The sequence below is a fragment of the Tribolium madens genome, unplaced genomic scaffold (assembly GCF_015345945.1).
Source record: "Tribolium madens isolate multiple individuals breed KSU strain unplaced genomic scaffold, Tmad_KSU_1.1 Scaffold_3;HRSCAF=73;Tcas5.2_LG2, whole genome shotgun sequence".
In the NCBI taxonomy this organism is placed as follows: Eukaryota; Metazoa; Arthropoda; class Insecta; order Coleoptera; family Tenebrionidae; genus Tribolium; species Tribolium madens.
The window spans coordinates 4,980,295-5,004,344 of record NW_025401006.1 but is presented as its reverse complement, the minus strand read 5'-3'; the positions used below and the strand labels follow the sequence as shown (position 1 = coordinate 5,004,344).

General features: G+C 34.4%; 6 protein-coding genes across 8 annotated transcripts; 3 read left to right on the top strand and 3 right to left on the bottom strand.

Moving 5' to 3' along the window:
* Window positions 1-11: 11 nt before the first annotated feature.
* LOC123006986 (moesin/ezrin/radixin homolog 1-like) lies at window positions 12-2,473 on the bottom strand. The gene is made up of 6 exons (XM_044401973.1): window positions 1,747-2,473; window positions 1,440-1,702; window positions 1,162-1,392; window positions 851-1,111; window positions 260-803; window positions 12-215 (listed from the first exon to the last, which is right to left on the bottom strand). The coding sequence occupies exons 1-6, from the start codon at window positions 1,924-1,926 to the stop codon at window positions 51-53; spliced, it is 1,644 nt and encodes a 547-aa protein (XP_044257908.1). The 5' UTR covers window positions 1,927-2,473; the 3' UTR covers window positions 12-50.
* Window positions 2,474-4,642: 2,169 nt separating this feature from the next.
* On the top strand, window positions 4,643-13,472 carry LOC123007616. Its single transcript, XM_044403002.1, has 3 exons — window positions 4,643-4,692; window positions 4,731-4,832; window positions 13,109-13,472. Exons 1-3 carry the CDS (start codon window positions 4,643-4,645, stop codon window positions 13,371-13,373), a joined length of 417 nt encoding a protein of 138 aa, XP_044258937.1. The 3' UTR covers window positions 13,374-13,472.
* Window positions 13,473-13,625: 153 nt separating this feature from the next.
* Window positions 13,626-14,846, bottom strand: LOC123007522 (max-like protein X). The gene is made up of 4 exons (XM_044402874.1): window positions 14,552-14,846; window positions 14,344-14,505; window positions 14,078-14,298; window positions 13,626-14,030 (listed from the first exon to the last, which is right to left on the bottom strand). Exons 1-4 carry the CDS (start codon window positions 14,628-14,630, stop codon window positions 13,842-13,844), a joined length of 651 nt encoding a protein of 216 aa, XP_044258809.1. The 5' UTR covers window positions 14,631-14,846; the 3' UTR covers window positions 13,626-13,841.
* A 222-nt stretch (window positions 14,847-15,068) lies between these two features.
* Window positions 15,069-18,571, bottom strand: LOC123007186 (F-box only protein 28-like). 2 transcript variants are annotated; one of them, XM_044402311.1, is made up of 5 exons: window positions 18,337-18,571; window positions 18,125-18,281; window positions 17,665-17,937; window positions 16,633-17,077; window positions 15,069-16,583 (listed from the first exon to the last, which is right to left on the bottom strand). In XM_044402311.1, exons 3-5 carry the CDS (start codon window positions 17,905-17,907, stop codon window positions 15,850-15,852), a joined length of 1,422 nt encoding a protein of 473 aa, XP_044258246.1. In that variant the 5' UTR covers window positions 17,908-17,937; window positions 18,125-18,281; window positions 18,337-18,571; the 3' UTR covers window positions 15,069-15,849. The 2 variants fall into 2 exon arrangements, with proteins under 2 accessions (XP_044258246.1, XP_044258245.1); XM_044402310.1 differs by lacking the exon at window positions 18,337-18,571 and having other exon boundaries at window positions 18,125-18,330.
* Window positions 18,572-18,945: 374 nt separating this feature from the next.
* LOC123007187 lies at window positions 18,946-21,673 on the top strand. Its single transcript, XM_044402313.1, has 4 exons — window positions 18,946-19,198; window positions 20,128-20,345; window positions 20,403-20,608; window positions 21,020-21,673. The coding sequence occupies exons 2-4, from the start codon at window positions 20,269-20,271 to the stop codon at window positions 21,550-21,552; spliced, it is 816 nt and encodes a 271-aa protein (XP_044258248.1). The 5' UTR covers window positions 18,946-19,198; window positions 20,128-20,268; the 3' UTR covers window positions 21,553-21,673.
* Window positions 21,674-21,817: 144 nt separating this feature from the next.
* LOC123007185 (origin recognition complex subunit 2) lies at window positions 21,818-24,041 on the top strand. 2 transcript variants are annotated; one of them, XM_044402309.1, is made up of 7 exons: window positions 21,818-22,021; window positions 22,134-22,257; window positions 22,310-22,495; window positions 22,543-22,668; window positions 22,714-23,478; window positions 23,524-23,757; window positions 23,805-24,041. In XM_044402309.1, the coding sequence occupies exons 2-7, from the start codon at window positions 22,251-22,253 to the stop codon at window positions 24,002-24,004; spliced, it is 1,518 nt and encodes a 505-aa protein (XP_044258244.1). In that variant the 5' UTR covers window positions 21,818-22,021; window positions 22,134-22,250; the 3' UTR covers window positions 24,005-24,041. The 2 variants fall into 2 exon arrangements, with proteins under 2 accessions (XP_044258244.1, XP_044258243.1); XM_044402308.1 differs by lacking the exon at window positions 21,818-22,021 and having other exon boundaries at window positions 22,112-22,257.
* The last annotated feature ends 9 nt before the right edge of the window (window positions 24,042-24,050 follow it).

The window sequence follows — 24,050 nt, the reverse complement described above, 5'->3', positions numbered from 1 at the left end:
ACACGATTACGTAATGGTAAAAAAATAAACATATTTTATTTTGTATTTTTTTACATATTTTCAAACATTTCGACGCGACGTACTGTATTTCCTCGTCTGATTTCGGCTAAAGTTTTATATTTGTTCCTGCCTTCGGCCAAATTCACCCGATGTATCTTATCCAGGTCCGTATCCATCGTTTGGTTCCTCGTCTCGTCCAATTTTTGTTGCAACATCTGAAATTTTCAATTATTTTAAACCACAAGGCAGGCCAACCAACCTTGAGTTGGTCCCGGAGCTGATCATTGACATCGACGATTTCCGGAAGCTCGGTATTGGCCCCTTCCGGTAGTGCTTCAAGTTCTTTTTCTTCCCCTTTCTTCGCTTCCTCCAATTCGCGTTGTTTGCGTTCTTCTTCCAGTTGTCTCAGTTCTTCCTCTCTGCGACGTGCTTCTTCAACTTCTTCTTGAAGTCGTCTGGTTTCTTCATCTTTGGCATCAACTTCTTCTTGGATACGTTGCACTTCTAATTGTTTCTCTTGAATTTCCTTTTCAAGGGCTAATTTCTCAGCGGCTTCCATGTTTTTGCTGTGTTCCAGACGTTCCATCATTTCTTTCAGTTCCTGCTGTTGCTTCTCGAGTTCTTCTTTGGATTTTTGAAGCTCTTCGAGCTGTTGCTGGAGCTTCTGGATGGTGTTTTGGGCATCGAGAAGATTAGCTTTGTTTTTTTCAAGCTCTTCTTTCATCGATTCGATCATGAGTTTGTACTGGGTTTCGCGGCGTTCGACCTCTTCACGAGCCTCACGCTCTTTATTCAATTTTTGCCTGAAATAAATTTTATGATTTCAAAATTTTTCTAGCAGTTTTTGTACTTTTGGGCTTCCCGATTCTTCCTCATTTCTCTTGCCCGTTCCTTCATTCTTACAATTTCAGTAGTTTCAGGTTTTCGTCTCTTAACATACAAAGAGTGATTTCCAATGCCCAAATTCAGGATCATTTTACTCATTCTTGGATCGGAAGTGAAGAATACAAAGTCCTGACTTGTTTTATCGGTTGGTTTTATGACAAATTTTCGGTCTTTGAATTTCAAGTTTTTTATTTCGGCCCAAGGAAACGAAATTTGAGGATTTAACCTATAATTATTCAATTGATTTATTCATTAACAAATTAGGGTATTACTTACTTGTCTTCGGGTTTGTAAATATCTAAACCTAAAGCATTAACCCCCAATAACACATCAGTGCCTTTCCGGTTTTTGATTTTGAAAAAAGTCACTCCGTACATTTCTAAATTTTGGGCTAGTTTCAAATGCTCCATCATTGCATCTTCTTCTTCAAAACCTTTGTGCTTTTGCCACATTGTCACAATTGTGTCTTCCCATTCCGAAATATCCATTTTGTGTTGATTCAAAACACTGAAATAACATTTTTGTCGAAATTTTCACAATTTATATAAAATTACCGGTCTGGAATTAATTTTTTTATTTGACTTGTCAATCTTTTACTTTCGGCGTAATCCCCAAATTGTGCCTGCAAAGCATACGATGCCAAAAGAGCACAGGTGTCAGCAGGACAGTAAATCTTGTCTTTCGCAATATCATTCTTCACTTGTGCGAAAAATAACTCAACTGTGGCCTTTTCGATAAGTTCCTCGCCGACATCTTCGGGGTAATATTTGACTTTGAATTGTAGTTTTTCGACGATGCTTTTCAAGTCTCTCAAACACTGAAATTATTTTATTATGATTTGAAAAGTTAGAATTGTATTACCTTTTTGGAGCCATCTAGCCAGATATCTTCAAAATCAGGCCCTTTATACATTAGCCCGAAATACCATTTTTCAAAAATTAGTAAATTTTTGCACATTACATCGAAAATTTCTCGGAAAGGAGTCTTGGGCAATGCGTTTAGTTCGCATTCTGACACTGCTGACCTTATTAAAACTCGCATTTTGGCACACAGTCACAATTAAAACGTGAAAAAAACAGACTATATCGTGGAGATCAACAGGAATTTTCTCTTATCACAAATACTGATTAGATAAGTGAAAAAATTTCTAATAATTTATCTGTTCGAGGTACTGCAATTTCCCTCATTTTTTTTAGCAGGTTTTAGGAGTCGCGGCGATTTATCAACCCAATTATACAGTCTATAGTCTATATTCGAGTCGGTTTACAAATCATTAGTTATTCTGGTGTTTGCGAGGCAAAAATTATTGCATACCGCAAATACAGCTGAGCAAATTTTTCTCGGGAATTTATCGTTTCCTCGTGTTTATCAATGGGTGGAATTACACCAGAAACGGCAGTTTTATGCAAAGCGAAATTTTAAAGCAATGATAAGAAGAAAATCCACTAATCTTGATACAGTTTTGTCATCGATTTGATAAATTGTTTTAGGTCAGGTCTAAATTTAGGCCACTGATTAAGAAAATAATTGAATAGAAATAGATTTTCGTAAAACAAGCAACACTAAAGCATAAGTTTAATTTATAAGAAACTTTTTTGTTTTGTTGAACAGCATTAATATTTAAAAAAAACTAGTAAAGAGAACAGTGTGGATAATTATTTACACCGGAAATGACAACTTTATGCATAATGAAATTTTTGAATCAATCACAAAGAGAAAATCTATTAATCAAAGAGAAGGATTTATCATAAACTGCATTAGAAATGAATAGAAATAGATTTTTCTGAAGTAGCTACTTAGGGCCAAAAACATTTTTTACTTTTATTTATTTTGTAAATTTCGGCTAATCTATATCCAAAATGGTTAATGTTTTAAACCATATACAATGAGGGGCAAAATTATGGAATAATCTTATTTATTAAAACTGAAAATATTTTGTTGAACTGAACAGGTCAATTTTCTTTTTAAAAAATACAATATTCCTAATAACTTGATTTACAATATTGTATGTTTGTTTTTTGTTGATATGAAAACTTACGTTTTTCACTTTTTGAATGATTTTTTTTGCAAATTTGTAATATTTAATATTTTGATGTTGTCATTTCGACAATTAAAAGATCTATCGAAATGGGTAAAAAAAATAGGGGTTTCCATTAAAAAAAAATGTTGATGACGTCTAAAATTTGCAATAGTTTTGAAGTTACAGTTATATTTTGGACCTTTTTTCAATTATCAGCGATTCGATACCTATTTATGGTAGGACAATGATTTTTTGTACTCAGTGCTTGGAAACAGAATTTTTCCATTTATTTTCGAAGATTGGAAAAACGATTTTCCCTCACCGCGGTGTTTTTTACTTTACAACAAGAACTAGGGGAAGTCGCTTTGTACGGTTGGTATTTTGGTACATTTTTTCATACCTTGATCGGCTTTTTTGAGTTGGTTGCTGCTTTTTTAATTTCTGGCGTCGTCAAAATTTTGTCAGAACACATTTTCACAGAAATATACCTACTTGAAAAATTACAAAATAAAATGACGCTAATGTTTTAAATTTTGTTTGCATAAAAACATAGTAACGGACAGGGCTGGCAACTCACCAAATAGTATATTACTAAATAATGTTAAATTATCTTTTTTGAATCATTTTGAGAAAAAACCTTCTACCTAACTCTTTCGGAAAGAATTTTCTCGCATTCGCACTAAAACAAAGTGCTCATGCGGGAAAATTATCTTTCCGAACTCGTTAGGTAAATAACTATTATGAAATTAACTATTAATAACTATTATTAAATTAAATGTGCTTTCCAACGGTGTCAAACATAAAGAGTTAGCGCCAATAATTCCGAAGTTATTGGAAAGTTATTGGGTACCAAAAATCCACCAAAATTTTATCAAAAATTTAAAAATTGGAAACTTCAAAATTGAACGAAACTCATCAAGTAAAATTTCTTAAAAAGTTATTTTAATCCTTTTAGGAGCTTGGATACCAAAGATTGACAAAAATAAAAAAATCACCAACCTTAAAATTGAAGCAAATAAATTTTTGACATTTCTAGAGGTCTTATAGAGACTCAACAAAGTGCAAAGCGTAATTGAGTTTGAAAAAATACGAATTTCTTGAGTTTTTGAAGGCAGTGAGTTTCGTAGTAATTTTATCATTTTTGTACAAAAAAATAATAAAATAGATTTTTTTTAACTTTTTAACACATTGACACAAATAAAAAAGAATTCGAAATTGTTTTTGAAGTCATTTATTTACAAATCTAGTTTTTTCTACTTCACGTTAGGCGAATTTTCAACTATCGATTGATAATTTTCAAACATTTCAAGAGGTGATTTTGGGGCAACCATTGTGTATTAAATATCTCTTCACTTTGGTTTATTTATTTTTAGGGCCATTAAGCTCGCATTTAAAAATAGGTGCGATCATAAAATATTTTAAGTAATAAATTTTCGCACTCATAAATTCAAATTTGCGTCGTAGATCCAGTTGTTTACACGTTTAACTTTTAAATCGATATATAAATTGATAAATTCGAATGTCACGGCCAGAGAAATCCTGAAATCTGAGATCCGCGCGTCATTCCATTAGTGGTGGCTTCATTTCAAATATTTGCCCCAAACTCGTTGTTTTGCTTTCTCCGATATAAATCCCTGAAGCATTCCTCTATTCCAACTTTGCCAAAAAGCCGGCCTCGGGTCATAAAATCCGAAATTTGTTTCCGTTCAAAGGATTTAATTAAGCAACAATCGAAAAATGCAAGACGTTTGGGGCGAGTGGAGCGTCGGAAAACGATCGACGCCGATGTTTGGAGCTAGAGAGCGTCGTTTCAACCCCGCATCAGTTGCACCGACGACGCCGACGTTGGGTATTGCTCCCAAAAGTGCTCATGCGTGCGTAATGCTCACGTTTACTACACGAGTGTGATTTTTATGGGATGGCTGAGGTAGGTTAAGGGGTTGTGACCCCTTTCGCATATTTTCTGCAAGGGTGATTGCACTTAAAATAACTCAAACTAGACCAAGTTTCCAAATGGAATTAACTCGCATCACTTTAAACCAAATCTAATTATTGAGATAATTAATTATTGGGTGAATCGCATGATGAAATATTCAGTTAATTAAATTTTCGAAGACATAAAGCATCGTCAACATTCTTAAAGCCATTTTTTCGTTTTTACAATTTAAGCAATTTTTTAAGTTTTAATTAATTTGGGGATTTGGGAAATACCACTGAGACACTAAATTATTTTTAATTAACGTTATTTCGTACACTTTTCGCATATTTTCACAAACAATTTCGAATTTTTAGATAATACCATGTTTCATTTTCGCTATTACTGAGTTTCAAACATTTTTTCAAAACAATTTTAAGTCTTCACTATATATTTACTAATATTTACTAAATATTTCCATTCCATTTGATTCTACTTTTTTGTGGTAAATTTTTATCGTCGATATTTATTTTACAGTTTTTGAAAACCACAAAATAAGTGTTTTCAAAGCCCAACGAGGAGCAATCACGGGAAGGAAATTGCATTTTCATTCGAAAAAGCTGCTAGTGGCAGTTTAACCGCAAGCTTTTGGTTATAAATGTGTCTATGGGAAAATATTTGTGACTATTTCAAGAAAAGTGCTGGAGGCTTGACCATTTTAAACAATTTTTCAAATCTGGTTTAAGCACAATATTTTGTGTTGCATTTCTGTGTCACTGCAACGTTTATTTTCCCAATACTGTTTTTTATTGTATACCCAATTTAAATGATCCCGAAATTGCTATTTTATTCGCAATTTGTATTCAGAGTCAGTGAAACGTAACTCATTCAAACTCGTTTTATTGTAAAAAACAACAATTCGGAATGATCCTCTAATTGCTTCACGTCGAATCTGGCTTTTTCGCAATTTTCCTTATCTCTAAACAGTTTCACCAATTATTAGATGAAAGCAAACCGTCACCTTACAAATATCTCGGTTTTATTGGCGATGATTGATCGTAAAGATATTTTACGACTTGACTGTGTAAATAATTCTCGTGAAAAATTCATCCAATTCATCCTGCATTATCCTTCCGCGACGGTGATCTTATTGAATCAAAGTCGGAGCTTAAATTTAATTTTTGAAAGTTGGAATTTAGGGACGAATCCCGGCTGTAATTCCATTCCACTCGCTTCGGTATAATTTCCCGGCAAATTGCATTTTTGCATAGTTTATCGGTGGAATTACCGAAATACAAACTACGAAAACTCTGCTTTTCACACTTCTTAAATTGGAAAAGTCGGTGCAAAACCGAGTTTATTCGCTTTTCTTGCAAGTACCTAATTCCATTTTGTGCGATTCCAAATATTTATCGAGAGAATATAAATAGTGCTAATCTGGTGATAAATTTGTTACACATGGACATGTCGGGTGTTACGTCTCTGACAATCGGATTTAGCCATAAAATATCGCGGAAACAAGTTTTAATTAATATTCAAAGGCTTACAGTTAATTCCATTTGTTAATTACAGGGCCTGTTCTATTGCAACGTTTACACAGAGCGAAATAAATTGGTGGGTAATCTGTGGATGACAAAAATTATGTCGTGGATTGATTCTTTAGCTATTGTCTGATTTTTAATAAAAAATCGTTTTATAAAATAATAAGGGAACAAATGCATAAAAATAAAGTCAATGAATGTCCAGTAAACTAATATCTACACAATAAAACAACAGACTCATTAACAATAGAAAATAATAATAAATGCACAGTAGATTTTTTTTGCAAAACTTGAAAACTAAAGGGAATTTTGAAATTTTTTTTCTTGAAAAACGATCATATTTTTATAGTATCTACAATGAAGTAATTATTTTTTCGAAAAGTTTTATAATTTTTATTCATTCGGTATACAGGGTGTGTGATAACTCGCGCTCCAGAAGTAAGATAAGATACCAGGCACATGGAAAAAAATGTTTAAAAAATTCTATCTGTCAAAAAAATTGCCATTTGATATTTTTTTATGTCTATTTAATGATACTAATGATTTTGTATATGTTTTTTTAATAATTATTTAGTAAAGGTACAAACATTTTTCCAATAAAAACCACAAATAACATTAACCAGAGAGTTACAATTTAGGAAACAGCTTCCTTGTTTCCTCTTCTAATAGTCAGTAGCAAAACATTTTCAAAATTATTTTTCCAAGAGAAATAAATAGAGCAAAGTGGAATTTTTATAGACATAATTTTTTTAACATTTTTTCCATATTCCTGGTATCGTACCTTACATGGCATTTCTCTAGGGCACGTGTTCTGGCGCACTCTGTACGCTTAGTACACAAAATTATAGACAATCAGTAGAATGACTGCAATTGCTTATTATTTTTACTGTTGAAAATATTATGTTAAGTATATCCGATTCTGACTAACAAATCAAAAATTTTTGATTCTTATAAAAAAAACTAGTAAGTACTATATACAGGGTGATTCACGAGGAATAACGAGCCTGACCAAATTTTCGATGCAACCAACATTACATTTGTCGCAAAAATAACTTACGAAGAGTAATGGTGGTTCCATCGAGAATTTGGTCAGGCTCATTATTCCTCGTGAATCACCTTGTATAAAGTTAACCGGAGAAAACGACTTTACGAAAATTTTTACTTTGTGAACGACTATTAGGCAGCAGATACACAGAACGTCGATCGTGGACGATCAAGTAACATCGATCGTGCCTTATCGAGTTTATACTTAATGATACGGCCAATACAGACACATAGACATCGACTAAAATAAAGTGATATCGAGTGACAGCTTCAAGTGAGTCCCACAAGTATTTCCATAATTACTGTTTTTTTTTGTGTGTTCTGTGTCGGTTTAACTAAAAATGAAATTACAAATGAGATACGTGACGGTAAGACACTAAAAATGATGTCAGATTCGCGACTCTTACGAATTAAAAGAAAATTAAATTTTCTATCCAACGGTACCACACATAAGAGGTTATCGCCAATAAGTCCGGAGTTATTGCCAATAAACCGTTCCGAGTGCTAAAAATCGACCAAAATCTCGACCAAAAAAAGAAATTAACTTTAAATTGAATCATATAACGTTTTTACATTTCTAGAGGTCTTAAAGACTCGATAAAGTGAATAAAACGTTAATGGGTCAAGTTTAAAAAATTTCAAATTTTTTGAGTTCTTGAAGGTGAGCGGTAGTAAAATGGTAAAAATAGTCAATTTACCTTAAGTCGTAAAAACACTTGAAATATGGTTTTCTAGACGACAAATTACGAGCTGAACACGATGCAAGTTAAAATACTCTACGATGTATAGTTTTTTGACATATTGAGTAATAAAGTTAAGAATAAGCCTGGAAGCATAATCTACTAATCATTCCTAGTTTTTAACCGTGCAAAAATTAATTAAATGCCTACTGAAGTTTTATCATTTTCTACTGAAATAAATCCAATTATTTACTGAACGCTTTATTACTATTACTATTCAAATAATATCAACCTCTGGAAAAGATTTGCGGCCGCGACTAAATTCAGATTTATGATCAAAAGGTGTCGTTTGACTCGTCTTGTTATTTTTGTGGTGTTTTCGTGATTTTGTTTATTTTCTTATGACTTCAAATTGCATGAAAAAGAGGTCCTAGGTAATTTAGAAAGCGACGAAGAAGTTTGATGAAAATCTGGTTAGTCGTTTCTTAATTAAAACAAAATGAGACGAATCTTAATAATCTTACTCTGAAGGTGTGTTTTTATGGTTTTTTTGTGTTATTATATTTTTTTTGGTCAAACTTTTCTGTTTCCTCCCTCGCCACAGCACCGTCACATTTCGCCCCTCTCAACACACAAAACGCCCTAATGAATCTCGACAAATTTATTTCTTGTCAGGTGAAACGAAATTCGGTTTGCATTCGCGCTTCCGAAGCGTTGCAATTTGCAACTCCTCGTTCCTAAAGTGAAAAATTCGCCGTTTCAGGCGCTTCTACATGTCATCCGTGCTCTTGAGTGAACACGGTTCACGAAGCATGTAATGATTAGATTAAGTTTACCGCTAACACTTTTCACTGTTGACTGATTCCAAGCTGATGGCCACACGTAATCATGCATCCACTGTATGATTGTTACACGATCGGTATTGCAGAAAAAAAATTAATCAAACTTCTGACCCGTCTTCAAGGGAGATCAAAGCGAGTTAAAACTCAAACGGGCGGAAGTTTTAGACAAATAATCCAGCAGAAAAGAAACATTGCATGAGAAAAGATCGATTAGATGGCTGATTTATTGGTTCCCGTGTGTTATTGACTGATATTTTATTTACGAATAGGGAAAAATGACAGGGCGGGGATAATGAAAATGGGCGCGGATTGCTCCAGACGAAAATTGGATCCGGAGGCTGACTTCGAAATGAGACACGGCCAGGGATTTCCAAGTATCAATATTCGTTTGCGTCTATAATTACTATGAAACCTGATTTTTCAACCTGGGAATATGTTTTTAATATCCCTTGCAAATATACAGGGTGTGTCAGAACTGGCGGCGTAGAGAAAAAAATGTTTAAAAAATTTTGACAATAAAAGCCACAAATAACATTAAACAGAGTTACAATTTAGGATACAGCTTCCTTGTTTTCTCTTCTAAAAGCAAAAAAAAAACTAGGAAAATTATTTTTCCAACAGAAATGTCAGCTTTCCAACAAAAATAAACAAACTAAGGTCGTTTATACAATGTTAATTTTATTTAAAGTTTTCAAATATTTTAATGTGTGATTGAGTGTGACGTAGGGTTGATGAAGGCCAAATGGCCGAAACCGGTACTCCGAAATAAATAAATTTACAATTGGGAGAGAATTTTATTTAGTGAATACTGACACCTAACGAAATAAATAGTCAAAGTGCGAAATTTAAACTCATAACTTCGAAATTTTTATAGATAGAATTTTTTTAACATCGTACCTTACATGTCATTTTTCTCTGGGGCGCGAGTTCTGACGCATCCTGTATAGAAAAAATTGATTATTCTCTTAAAAATTGCAAGCTGTCTCTACACAATATGGTGTTTAAACTCTACCAAATCTTGTATTTATTTTTCTCTCTTTAATTCATTAAATGAATTTGGTGTTAACATGTCCTTGATGGCGTATAAAATTTGAAAATATTTTACTTTCTGAAGTAAATTTTTCAGGTTTTAAAGAAAAAACATCAAGTTCCCACTTTCTACAATTATCATCTACTAATCGATTTTGTTAATGTAGGTAGGTAACTAATCTTTTTGTTTTACAATTTTCTTGACTTATCACAAATTAAGGAAGGAAATATACCTACATTTTGACGAAAGAGCGTTGTTGGAGTACACTATACTTTGCAATTTTTTTTTATACTTTGCATTTTTTTTCTTTTATCCAAAGATAATTAATTTACACTATTACAATATGTCACATATACAGGGTGATTTTAAGGTATGTGCAAATACATATTTTAACATTTAACAGGTGATAGTAGAGCTCAAAAAATTGCAATATAAACGAAGTTTGAACCTTTCGATTATTTTATCCTAAAGTTTTGCTTGCTAGCTGAGGTAATGAAATTCGGTCGTATCTTCAATAAAAAAAATAATGCAAAATTTTTACCTTTTTATCATTATTTTTTTTATATGAGGACATTTTTCTATGTCTGTTTTTGCTAATTTTAACTCAATGTAATAGATTTTGAAGAACTAACCTCAGAAATCATATTCGTTTACAATTTGAGTTGGTGAAGTTTAAAACTGCGTTCCAAATTTAAATTTATTCGACGAACAAAAGCCTCTTCCTCAAAAACTATAAACATTTGGATAAGGCAAGTTGAGTTATTTTGACTTCTTTTGAAGTCAAAATATTTACACATACTTTAGAATTACTCTGTATATTTATCACGTCAAGTTTTTTTTAATATACCCACTAGAAGTGTCTATAGTTTGACATTCATTGTTGTTGTGGTAAACTTATTGTTAAACATTTTTTTATTGTAAAGTGTCCTTAGAAGGTGTAAATTAAGCCCAAACAAATTTTGCTATGTTCGTGATAAAATTATAATGACAAAAAGAGCAATCAGAGCGAAGCAGTAATATGGGCGTACTTCTTGTAAACCTTGATAAAAAATGGGTTCCTGAAATATAGTAAGTATGTGAAACTTAAAAAGTAGGATTTATGAAAATTTAGTATAAGCACTTGACAAAAATGGATCTGCTTTAAAGTTTATAAAAAACGTTTTTCCTAATTTTTCTGATGCTAAACTCAAAGAAGGAATCTTTGTAAAAGATAATAGGTAAAAGATGAAAATTTTTAACAGTGTCGAAAAAGATGCTTATTTATTCATTCTTTTAAAGCGGTGGCGAAAAATTGCTTGAGCAGCAAAAAAAAGGATTATGAAGAAATTGTTTTCAGTTTATTGAGTCAACATTTCTCTAAAAATTCATTTCTTAAACTTGCACCTGGACTTTTTTCCTGAAAATCTGGGAAGCGTAAATGATGGCCTTAAAGCGATTTAAAGTCCTATCAAGAGAGGTAGCAAGGATTTTTAGATAAAAATGTTAGCCGAAAAAGAAGTATCTAATTTTTGTCATTTTTGGGATCTATCTACATTTGAAAAAATTAGAAATACAGATATGTGTACCCATAATAAATATTTAAAATTTTGACGTAGTAATTTTTTTGAATGAAATTAAATTTAGCCTTAACATTACCTATTGTCTAATAAGTAGTTGGCGTATGAAGTTTTTATGTTTCCAGAATTGTATATATCATTTTGGTAATATCAATTTGAAATACATTTTTCAACTTTAAAAAAAAGAAAATGCGGTTGGAACTGATTGTCGTTTTTTATTCAATTTGGACAATGAGTATGTTTATTTTTTCAAAAACACACTGGCGGACACGGAATTTTGGACGATTTGTCATTCGACTTACATAAAAATGTAAAATGGTTAGGCAACTAACTTTACTTTCGGTCTTTGTATTTTTTATCCTGAGAGCTAGAGAAAAAATGACAACAAATCAAATTAATTTATTGAACTTATATAAAAACACGTATTGCTGGCATTGTTTAGGAAAATCGACGCCAAAAATTAATTTTAACTAAAACTTTCACATTTTAGTTTCAAACGTCAATCATAATGACAATAAAGCGTGGCTTACATTGACATTTTTTGAACTTTCAAAAATTTGATGTCCAAAATTCCGTGTCCGCCACTGTATTGTTAATTTTCAAGCTGTCTTGATTTTGTTTTTTATTATTATTTTCTTTTAATCTCAATAGTCCTTAGTTTATTCCAGGTTTTTATTCGTTTATTTTAATTTTGTTCAATATTTGACTCGGATTTGCTCTTATTTAATTACACTAAAATTTAAAAATAAAAAAAATCTTTTATCCACAATCACTCTATAAAAAGACTTTATTCCACATTTTAGATGCGTATCAAGTACCAGTTTATCCACTAGTGGAATAAAGTAACTTTATTCCACTGTTAGTAACCAGCGCACCGCGTAACAAACAGCTTACTACGTTTAACCGAAAGCACATTTAACGTGACGTTTAAATGTCAGTTTAATTTTTAATTAAGTTTGGAATAATTTGGGCCTGTAATTGTGGATAAAACGTTATATTGCAGTCGTGTGTTAGTCGCGTTTTATCCACTTAAGAAAATTAACCGCTCGAACTGACGTTCTCGCGGTTAAACATTCTTGCGTGGATAAAATGCTACCTAACACACTCTTACAATAAATAACTATTATTCAAATTATAACATTTTATTAATTTCTTCCGCATTTTTTGGTGAAATCGTTTTGTATACTCTGTTTTCCTTCACTTTTTTCCGTGTTTTAAGAGGTGTTAAGGAAAGGGACTGCGGATAAACAATCTTCTAATACTTCCTTGACAAATTCAGAAAAAAAAGTTGCGGCGTAGCTACATTTTGCCAAAATAAAGATATTGAATCCATCGCGTGGCATTATTTCATCTCGATCTGACTGAGAATAATAATTATTTCAAAGTGCAATAAAACCACTCATTCACTGTTTACTTAACATTATTTCGGGATCGAAACAACGCGGCTGTCCCAAATTCTCGCCGCCCATAAAAAGCTCAGATTAAGTAATGGAAACTTGAAATAAGCTTTAGATTCAATTGCTAGATTTATATAATTGGTAAACTCCGGAGTTTGAGTTCACGCACGTGTAATTAATTAATTGTTACAATTGCAGATATTCATTCCGAGGTCATCTGAAATTTCGTAACAATGCGAAAGATATGCACGTCCTGGAATATCTGGAGATAGTGCTGACGGCAGTCATCGGAAGCATCATCATCGTATCATTGTTCTTGTGCTATGCTCATGTATTCCGACACATCTGTTGCCCGCCTCGTCCCAAGAAGAACAATCAACGACAGAAAACAAGACGAGAATCGATCTCGCTCAAGTACATCATGCACATTTCGAATCAACAAACAGAAACGAGTGTTGTATAACAACATGTTTTGCTAAAATAAACCGACTTTTTTTAAACCCTGTGTAAATAAATGTGTTTTGTTACAGATTTTATTGATTTCAAAATAAATATTTTTCACAATTAATGGTCGCAATCGATACGGCCAATGCTTGTTTTTCTGTTCCACCACCTTCATTATCATTGCTAATAGTCGGCGCTTCTCCTCGTCCAAAGATCAATAATCTATCTTTCAACTATTACGTGAAAAATTCACGTACAAAAAATATTCAAATTAACAAAAATTCTTTATTTGGATAAAATAAAACAAAATTACAACGATAAAATAGCATAGGTACTTAAAGTTTTATATAAAAATTGCAAAGAATAATCAACTTCCTCCCATTCCCTCAAATTAAGACACAGTTGACTGGCAAAACCCCTGATTAACACTGGTGGTTTTTGTGAAAATGAAATGAACCTAAACCACGTGTTTTTGCTCGAGAAATTGCTACGAATTGGGTGGTTGGTTCCTCATGTGGTTGTTGTGCCTCTGCAAGACTTTAAAAACTGTCTCTTTCAAAGTTTGGGGCTTGCAGCACTCTTCCAACCAGCTGAAAACCCCGGCGGACAATTCGGAAAAGTTGCTCACTGATACATTACTAAACGTGAGAAAAAGTTGCTCCATTATGGCTTGAAACTAAAAATTATGATTAATGGCTTTATCATGTAACTTCCGAGGATTACCACAGAAAATTTGACTTCGTCCGAAATCCGCGTTTCAGTGTGTCCGGGTTGTGTCTGTTGAGCCTTAACGATTTGCTCGTAATTCGTCTGCATGATTCTAAGCGCCACCACTTCTTTCCTCAAAGCGTTGCGCTCTTCCTCCTGCTTCTTTTTTTGTTGTTGCAAATATTGTATGTAGTCTATTGACTTTTGCAGGACGGTGGCTTTGCTCAACTTGTACCCTATTAAAACCGATTACACGACGTAGAAACATTGGGGGCAATTACCCGAAACGTCCGTTTGTTGGCACGTTGGGACCAATTCTTGCAAAGTGTCGTACCCTTTCTTAATGGCATCTCTGCGTTTTTGTTCAGCTTGGGTGTGAGCCTCGCGGCGACGCTCCTTGTAGCTCATTGGAGAGGGCTTGCTTTCGAGCTCATCCTCGTCGTCTAAATACAATTTTGAACTAATTTGCACCACAAATGTTTACCTTACCTGAGTTTACGGACGAGTTGCCCAAACCAATCGAACCTGTGCTGTTGCACCTCTGAAAAGTGCTGTGTTCTCGGGGCATTGCTGTTTATTTACCACAAAACTTGTTCTGTGTTCTATCACCACATTGCTTTGAGGTTAGAGCTGTGGTGAACAGTTAACTCACACTTATCGTCAATGATAATGTAAATATTAAATGGTCTGATGCGAACACATTGCAAAATAAGTGATGTAAACAAATTTCCAATCGAAAGTTTAATCAAAGTGCAAAAATTTGAAGAATGTGCGATTATGCAATCAAGACTGTAGAAGTGTATTGCTGGTTGCATGATTTTGTGTAAAAAGAGATTAGATGAGATTAATGGAATTTTTTTCATCTCAATGTGTTTTTCCATTTAATCTTATCTTTGTATTATATGAAAGCTTAGAGTTACTTACAGTATTTGTGTAATGCTTTAGTTAGGCAAATTAATAAAAAGTGGTTTAATTGACTCGTTATTTTCTTAATGAAAAACAGTTATCACACAAATAATTTATTAACTAAATAAAATACGGGTACATAGGTACATATATTAAATTCGAAAATAGAGAATTTTCTTTGTTTATTCAATTTTGTTAATTTTAAGTCTAGTAGTGTTTATCACACCTATCCTAATTTCCAAATAAAATAAAAGGACACTTTATATTAAATTAAGTTAGAAAAAAGATTATACTGTGTATCAACAATGTTTAGTAAAATTAAACTACCTATAAACTATTGAAATTAGTAAAATCGTTAACATTTCATGCAAAATAAACTATATAAAGCGCGATATTGAATCAGTTTTTGTTTGTAATATACACTCTATCAATTTACACTGAACAAAAGAAAACTAACTAAATTAATGTTTACAAAAATTAGTCTAAAAATAAAGTTGTACTAGAAACGTTGTAATCGTATGTTCCCATACACAGAATGGCAGTGTCCAAAAACTCATTTATTTGGACCCTACAAATAAAATCCACTGAATAAACACTATCAATTTTTATACAAAATACAAAAACGGGAGATGGGGGCAAGAGTTTCGTAGTCCTATCACACATAATTCTCTAAACTGGCTAGCAAATATGGACACTTCCTGAGACACAATATACAACAGACACGGAGAGCATGTAATACTTTAAAGCTGAGTAGTATTGTTCTACCTTTCGTGAGGAGTGAAAAAACCAAATGAAAAAAATTTCAGGCTGTGCACAAAAAAGCTCCAAATATAACACTGGACCAGTCTTAAAAGGCAGTCAACGAAAACGTCACTAAGCGATTAAATTTTTGATCTTTTGTTGGTGCGCCCTTTGAGAATCCTGCGTGACTTTTTACTTGTTGAAGCTCTCGTCGGTGTATTATCCTCAAATTTTCTTTTAGTACTTTTACTCGACTCGGCGACCGCCTCGACAACGGAAACCTCCACAGTCGCTTCTCCACTGTTACTACTCCCCGGAATCGGTTCGAAATCCGAGATCGGCTCCAAGCCTAGCCCTTCCGGATTCACCCCTTGATTCACCAACGCCTCCAACTCCTCCGGATGCGGAAGCACCGCGTTTCCGCAACTCGTACAGAAAAGCGGCGTTGCGGGCGACTTCGATCGCCAGTACTGCAACTCAGTTTTACATTTATTCAATTCCTGCAACAGCGTGCTGAACTTCCGCGAGATTTCCTCGTTCTTTTTGTCATTCTCGTCCATGCGAGTGGCGTATTCGAGGATTTGTTTCTGTTGTTCAGCGAGTTGTTTCTGCTGCTCGGACATTAATTTCTGCTGTTCTGCTGCTTTCTGTCGGCAGGAACGCACGTCCTGTCGCAGGATCGTCAACTGACTGTTGTACCTCTTCATGCCTTGCTTGATTTTCCTGATGCCTTTTCGCAGTACTATATTAGATTGTGGCGCCCCTTCGGGCGATGCTTCCACATTCGAAGCGTCATGTGGGGGGCTGTCGGCGTCCTTCGCTTCGTCCATATCGATCGAAAACGAGTCCAGCAAGTAGTTTTTCTTGCTTGTGGCTGGAAAACACCACCCTTAAATACCCCAACTCGGAAAAGTGATACTTACAGGGGTAACTCCCAGCGAAGTCGAGGAAATCCGTGTTGAAATACGCAATTTCGGGCAAGTCCGGCTCGATTTTCTCCTTGAAGTACTCCATGGCCATTGTGGACAAATCAAACAGTTCGTCGGTTACTTTATAAGGACGTGCCAATTTTGGAGTGACTTTGATGTAATGCAAAATGTGCAAAACTTCGTCGAGGATCTCACCGGGGAAAAAGCAACAGTGCTTACGTTCTATATGTTTGCCGAGAGACATTTGTAAAAGGGTTAGTCGCATGTGGAGGGTTTCTATGATGTCACTCTCACAAGCCAGGTGATGGTTTCGACGAGCACTCTCTCGACGAGGCATTTTACGTTTGATTTCGTGAAATCGGTCGAGGAGTTGATGTTGTAAACGTTGAAAGGTCGTGTTCAGAATATGGCCGCAAATACGATCGATTCTGGTGCAAACCTACGACCAAAATAATTTTTTTCACATTTTTTCTGTTTATTTTAAAGTTTGTTTAAAGGAACCTACATATTTGGTTTGGAACTTTGCTAAATTAAGTTCATCAAAAATTCAAGTGAAAGAGAACTTTTATTTCTTTTCTTTAAAAAAATGTATCTTTTAACTTCATTTCAAATGACTGATGGTCGAAAAGTAGATGCTAATATTTCTGAATGTCTAAAAAACTTTAAAGTACCTACAAGAACTCATTTTTTGAAGAAACTTAATATAAGATAAAGTAACTTAAAAACGTATCAAAAATGATGCAACTTGAAGGACATTAAATTATTAATTACGTGTAAAATAGTTATTTTTTAAACAAACTTATGAAGATTAGAAAAACTTTTAGTTTCATAAGTTGCATCATGTTTACGGACCTAAATCACGTTGCATTTTGTTGGTTTTTGAATAAGGAAATAAAACTCCCGACCGTTAATTATACAAACAATTAGCGAAATAATGGCAACAATTAAAATTTGTGATTGCTGTCGGAAAAGCTTGTTTTGCATGAAAAATTTCCACGCTCGTGTGTAAACAATCTCCCTACTTACAAATCTCAGCTGGCAGATGTTTTTGTAGGTTAAATAGCTAAAAATCTTTTCGATAATTTCCTGGGGCAGGTCTAAAAAATGCGGTTTTGGCGGTGCACTGGTGGTGGTTTTGCTGCATTGTCCTTGATGACTGGAATGTGTAGCAGCGGTGCTATTCCTCGTGTACTTGGCAGGGCCATTTTCCGAGTGTTCTGCCCCCTCAGTCCCATTATTCCCAATGCTCATCTGCCTCGTCGAAACCATGACTGCAACCCCCTGGACTCACTTCCTCACCTGCGAAAAAGATTTTTTTTCTCGCGACCAAAGCCAATCTCATATAAAAAACACAAAGCGAATCGTTAAACGAGACATCCAACTATCCGAATCGCGAGTAGAAATGATTTCAACTCAATTCGATTGAAGCTAAATTGAAATTTTCTGCAGATATGTCAGCGAAATAATCAAAAATGGATGAACGTACCTGGAACAAACAGCTTTTCCCTTTCATTTGCGAGCGGATTGGTGGAAAGCGCGGACTCTCGGCTGCATTTTCGATGCTTCGGGACTCGAATGGGGCGCAAAAGGGGCTGGCTTTCTCAAAGGATTTGGATTTTTTAGGACAAAGGATCCACCAAGTCCTGACGAATTTCGAAACGTTACCTCTGGACGCACGGAGAATCGGGAGAAACTCACCAAATCACCACAGCCAATACAACAAACCGAAACAACAAAAGTACCAAGGCACACGCGCGAGGGTTACAACCAATCAGGGCACAGCTCGTTCCTCATTCAAAACGGGTCGCTGGCTTTTCCACCAAAATTCGAAATTTCTCACGGTTTTTCCAATAAATCCCAGTTTTACGCTCAGAAATCAGAGGTTTAGTTGCACCAAAAATGACTTACATTGGCAACACTGACCACTGACTTTTGAAAATTATTATGGCCGCAAATTTAAATGTCAATATTTTCACGTGAAAAAGTTGAAAATTAACGCAAATAATTGTGATTACTGTTGTTTTAAACATAAATTATTGAAAATGGTAGGTTTGTAACATTGTGGCTTAATTTCTACTACTCCACTTGTTTACAGGTGATTTTGACAAAAAAACGAAGAAATCAACTGAAACATTAAATAAAAAATGTTTGAAATAGATGGAGAGGAAAGTATATCAATTTCGAGTCACATTTATGCGCCAACAGGTGCTGTATTACTTTTACTGACAATTTTTTGTTCATGAAAACTCATTTAAATGTTGCGTTTTTCAGGTTAATAACGAAAAAGAAAAACAAGAAATTGCCTTTTTACAACAGAGTTTAAAAAAAAGCTTTGTTTAATTAGTAGTTTTAAAAAACACTACGGTGAAAAAATTGTCGGGTTTATGGTGACCACTTGCGCACACAGCCCCCGCGCACGTTTCGGTCGATTATTTCCCTTTTATTCTTGACGGCTGTGCTCCAAACTCGAGTAGTAGCCTTCATTTTTGTGTGTAATTATCGTTCCAAAATGTGTGTGTTTTATTGCAGAAAACCCAATGTAATTAGTAGAAAAATGAAGGTGAGTGCCCCCCATTTCGTTTATCGTATTTTGTGCAACGAAAATGGCGTGACAATGATCCAATCAGAAAATAAGAAAAACTTGGCTCTAAACATGTCAGGCGCGTTATCATCGTATGCGATAGCAGATGGCCTTAAGAACTCTTTTCTGACATTTGAACGGCGAATAACGAGTAATTGTTCAAATAATAATTTGAAATGGCCGTCGGCCTACATACCTACACTTTCCAAAGTGATGCAACAATGGACAAAAAAGAAAAAAAACGATTTGTTTTGCTATTATCTTTGTGTATATTTCAAAACTGGTGATTAGGTTTAAGAAAACATTGCATAATTATCATAATATCACAATAGGTCATTAAAAATTAATAATTAAGTAATGAAAAAAACGATAGTCTCAATATAATTAATTTTGGTTGGAGATCCGGATCTTGTTTCTGTTTTACTTGTCAGCGGTTTATTTCCTCATCAAGGGTGAGTCAAGCATAGATTTGTTATTGTAAATATTATGTTGACTAGGGAATAAAAATTTATCATTTGGAACTTTCACCTTTTCAAGCGGAAAATTATCTAAAAAATTCCTAAATATTCATAAACCTGCTTTGAATTCATGGAATAAATGATGTCAAATATGCATTAAATGACGTTTTTAATTTGTAAAAATGCGTTCTGGAAACTTCCTGCTTGTGGCAATTGACAAATTAATTGGGCCAGTTGTGGAAAATTACAATAGAGCTTTGTTTTAATCCAAATTATTACCTTCATGGTTCATCAAACTTGCCTTGGCCTTTATTACTATGGTTTTGTGATTCCAAAGCGGTTTGGCACCTGTTTTTATCATAAAAATTAACCACTGATCCGTGCCAAGAAAAGCTTTGGCATTGTCAACAATACTTGACGTAACTCTCATATGATTATTTTTGTTTACAGCTCAGTAGAATGGCAAAAGCATACTCCTAGAGACAGACCGGCACGGAGACAGATTTATTATAAGTACAAATTTAATTGTAATTTAATTTAAGTCTAGTTAATTGAGCTTATGTTACTTGTTTGTTGAAAATTCGTTACATAATGGCGACTCAAGAAGATAGGTCACTGTCTTCAGGAATGTCACTCCCACAATGGATGAAAACAAAAATGAATGATAGGTTGGTATTTTAATTTTGAGTGAAATAAAATAATAAAATTTTGTGTTTGAAATTCAGGCTAGATTTTGAACAAAGCGCTTTCTCACCGACTGAATTAGATGATAGTTTCATGTATTATTATCGCAATAATAAAACACGAGGTTTTAATGACACACAAAATCAAACAATTGCGGCGAATTTGAAAGACAAAAATTGGAATGGGGCCCAACCTGACTTTTCCAAACATACTCCCTATTGTCAGAAGTTTTTGCAAAACTCAATTGGTAAGTATCTTAATCACTTATCACTGACGTAAATTTTCAAATGTTGACTGAACTTTTTATCGCACTATTTGCTATAAAATCGCGATAAATGTTTACGTAACGTTGTTTATTACTACCAAACATTTTTGTGTTTTCTTAACCACATCTCTTTGTTAATTTCACACCACGTGTTATACAAGGTGTCTCATTATTTATAATCTCACAAGTAGTAGATAATTCCGAGTGAACCCTTTGTTTTTCTTTTTCTTTTGTTAATGTTTGGCCACCCGGTATTGAATGAAACTTATCTAACGCAAATAAACCTAAATCCAGTTCATTGTTGAATGGCAGTCCGTGCGTGCCATGGAGCCCCTATCACTAACCGGTAAAGTAGTTATTTCGGTGATAATAGGCCCACATGGTCTTTTCCAGATAGTACCACGGCCCAGCAGGTTCGTTTTCCCTCAGCCACCAAGACGAAATCCAGTGGAGTCGATGACGGTTTCAAAGGCGAGGCCGCGAAATGTGGCACTTCTGTGGTGCGAGTAGCCCACCAGATGGTGTTAGGGAAAGCAATCCGTGGTTTTGATATTCAGAAAAAGGATTGTGATTTGCCCCCCGAGGGTTTTAACCCTTCGCTTCGTCGAGGGAGCAAGTCGTTGCCGGCTTCTCCCTTGACGTCCCCTAACTCATCCCCTAAGAGTACTCGCCGGGTGAATAAATACTTCACGGGACCTTTTGTCGAAACGGAACATCAGGGAAGTTGGATTTTGTCGAATTTGTTGGGCAAAAGGCAGAATTTGTCACAGAGTATGGGGTTTATTGCCGAAGAGGAGAAGGAGATGAAGAGGGGCGAGTCGAATTTGAGTGTGGATGAGGTACCAATTAGCAAGAAGAGTCAGGTGTTTGTACCTAAACCGTCGGAACTTAGGGAAATGAATTTTTGGTCTCCTACTTCCATGTGAAGGGGGCAAATCTAATGTTATTTAAGCAATATGTTTAATTTTTAGTTGGTTTCTATTGGACATTGATTATTTTTGTAACTGTAATCATAATGCTCATTAAATTTATTTAAGTACACCAAAATCGAGTTTTAATGCCGCAAGATTGACCTCAAAGTCGCTATAGCATAACTATTTTTAAAGCAACCATGGGTGGTATAAATAGAATTTATTCTACGACTCAAGTTTTGTCTACTTCTAAAAGAACGTTTCCACGATTCAATTCAAAAGCCATATGTTGAAAATAAGTGAAGCCAAGCAGGAGTTATAATGGGCAAAAGATAAAGAAAAAAAGACGGTTATATTTTACTCCACAATAGAAATGTTTTAAAGTACAGCAACCTGAATTATATAACTGGTTGCATAACTACTTTGTTTAATCTAAAGATAATGCTCAAGAAGTTTTAATATCGAAATATTTACTACAATTTACGTAAGTATTTACAACAGTTTAGTGGAAATTTTTATTAAAATTTATATTTTTACTCACAATAAAAATGTTATTAATTATTGAAATGTCAAGTGTATTATTATTGGTTGCATAGCCACTTTGTCTTGATTTAAAGTTTGAGAGGCGCCAAAAGTTTTGATAACGAAATATTTTCTACAATTTACACCAGTTTCAATTTTAATTGCCAATTTTTGGTTTGTATGGATCTAAAATGTCAGGTTTGTATCAATTTTTGCCTTATTTGAACCAGAACCTAACCTAAAATTTCAGATGACTGTACTGAACCTGAGCTATTGTCGCCTCGACGGGGCTCCCGGCACCGTCAATTGAGTCTGAAAGCTCAAGAAAACGTATCCATTTCCAGTAGAAGGAGACGCGGTTCTAGAAAATTGAATATTTCTCCTACCCCTGAATCTGAGGATGATTCTGACTGCGAGATTAGAGAAAAACCAACAGGTGGTCTATTTTCCTGTTGTATAGTTGTCTTTATGATTTTTTTGCAGTTTTGCACGACAACGATTATGTGCCTGGCGATAAACTGTTTACGTTTCAAACGCGCAAAAAATGCGAGGCTGTTTTACAAACTGGGGGCAAAACGCCACACGCTTTCAGGGATAAAATGAAAAAAGGTTGGAGTCCCTATATGTGTTTCCAACATAACAGTGCTTTTTTAGATATAGCGGCAAAAATTTTAGAAGAGAATGATTCAAGTGGGGATTTTTCATCCAGTGGGAGTGAATTTGAAGTGTCCAATGAACAAAGTTCGGAAGAGTCTGATAGTAGTGACGAGACATCATCAGCCCCACAGAATAGAAATATAAAACCGACTTTACCTCCAAAGAATGTCAATTACACGATAAAAACAGATGATTATTTTTCGCATCATGCTAGTAAAAAAAACGTAACATCGAATCATACTTTAGATAAATTGGAAACACCAAGACTGCCTCAAGACCAATTACATAAACTTTTGTCGAGAGTTAGTCTAGGGCGTGAGCATGAAAAAGCCACGAAAAATTTGATCGAGACCTATTACGCTTATTTTGATAAATGGATGTATTTGATGCACGAAAATATCAACATCTTATTGTATGGTTTAGGTTCAAAGAAAGGCATTTTGAACGCTTTTCATGAAAAGTGTTTGAAAAAATTACCAACGGTTGTGGTAAACGGATTTTTCCCTTCATTATCAATTAAAGATGTCCTTGATGGAATTATTTTAAATTTACTAGAATTGAAGGAAAATCCCTCAAATATTTATGAGGCTTGTGACCTTATAGAACGCGAATTTAGTTATATTCCCGAGACGCATTTATATCTCATTGTACACAATATTGACATGATGAGGAGTGGAAAAGCCCAGAGTGTCTTTGCAAGACTTGCTACAGTAAATAACATACATCTAATAGCGTCAATTGATCATATAAATGCCCCGTTAGGTAATTTCCAATTTTCTGTTAGTCCAAAAGTAACTTTTATTCTAGTTTGGGATCATTCAAAAATAAGCAAGTTTAATTTCACATGGTGGGATGTTACAACTTTCCAACGTTACATCGACGAAACATCTTTTGAAAGTTCAATGATGGTCCAAAGGACCGGAAATCTGGCCTTATCATCACTTCGAAACGTTTTCTTATCTTTGACGAGCAACTCTAAAGGAATTTATTTAATCCTCGTCAAGCATCAAATCGAAAATGGCAAAAAACAATATTATCAAGGTGCTTTATCATCACATTTGTAAGGTCTACTGATTGATTTATTCCAGGTCTGGCATTCAAAGACTTGTACTCGTTATGTCGCGAGGCATTTTTGGTCAGTTCGGACCTGGCATTGCGGGCCCAACTCACCGAATTCGTGGACCACAAAATGGTGAAATTCAAAAGAGCAGCAGACGGGACCGAGTATTTGATAATTCCAATCGCAAACACGTTATTACAGCAATTTTTAAACGAACATTCCGATTAAGTAAATGTATTTTTTTTTGAATAAAAACTTAAGTTGGCGCCCGATT

Bases quoted from the DNA above. Each gene is read 5' to 3' on its own strand.
- LOC123006986 (XM_044401973.1), bottom strand. From the start codon at position 1,926: ATGCGAGTTTTAATAAGGTCAGCAGTGTCAGAATGCGAACTAAACGCA. The intron at 1,112-1,161 runs GTAAGTAATACC...GAATAATTATAG, and splicing joins ATTTACAAACCCGAAGACAA to GTTAAATCCTCAAATTTCGT. The intron at 216-259 runs GTTGGTTGGCCT...TGAAAATTTCAG, and splicing joins AGCTCCGGGACCAACTCAAG to ATGTTGCAACAAAAATTGGA.
- LOC123007616 (XM_044403002.1), top strand. From the start codon at position 4,643: ATGCAAGACGTTTGGGGCGAGTGGAGCGTCGGAAAACGATCGACGCCG. The intron at 4,693-4,730 runs GTTTGGAGCTAG...ACCCCGCATCAG, and splicing joins GGAAAACGATCGACGCCGAT to TTGCACCGACGACGCCGACG. The intron at 4,833-13,108 runs GTAGGTTAAGGG...TTACAATTGCAG, and splicing joins ATTTTTATGGGATGGCTGAG to ATATTCATTCCGAGGTCATC.
- LOC123007522 (XM_044402874.1), bottom strand. From the start codon at position 14,630: ATGCCCCGAGAACACAGCACTTTTCAGAGGTGCAACAGCACAGGTTCG. The intron at 14,506-14,551 runs GTAAGGTAAACA...AATTGTATTTAG, and splicing joins CAACTCGTCCGTAAACTCAG to ACGACGAGGATGAGCTCGAA. The intron at 14,299-14,343 runs GTAATTGCCCCC...CGGTTTTAATAG, and splicing joins CCAACAAACGGACGTTTCGG to GGTACAAGTTGAGCAAAGCC.
- LOC123007186 (XM_044402311.1), bottom strand. From the start codon at position 17,907: ATGGTTTCGACGAGGCAGATGAGCATTGGGAATAATGGGACTGAGGGG. The intron at 17,078-17,664 runs GTAAGTAGGGAG...TTTTGGTCGTAG, and splicing joins ACATCTGCCAGCTGAGATTT to GTTTGCACCAGAATCGATCG. The intron at 16,584-16,632 runs GTAAGTATCACT...GGTGTTTTCCAG, and splicing joins CTTCGCTGGGAGTTACCCCT to CCACAAGCAAGAAAAACTAC.
- LOC123007187 (XM_044402313.1), top strand. From the start codon at position 20,269: ATGGCGACTCAAGAAGATAGGTCACTGTCTTCAGGAATGTCACTCCCA. The intron at 20,346-20,402 runs GTTGGTATTTTA...TTTGAAATTCAG, and splicing joins AAAACAAAAATGAATGATAG to GCTAGATTTTGAACAAAGCG. The intron at 20,609-21,019 runs GTAAGTATCTTA...GGTCTTTTCCAG, and splicing joins GTTTTTGCAAAACTCAATTG to ATAGTACCACGGCCCAGCAG.
- LOC123007185 (XM_044402309.1), top strand. The intron at 22,496-22,542 runs GTGGTCTATTTT...ATTTTTTTGCAG, and splicing joins GATTAGAGAAAAACCAACAG to TTTTGCACGACAACGATTAT. The intron at 23,479-23,523 runs GTAATTTCCAAT...CTTTTATTCTAG, and splicing joins TCATATAAATGCCCCGTTAG to TTTGGGATCATTCAAAAATA.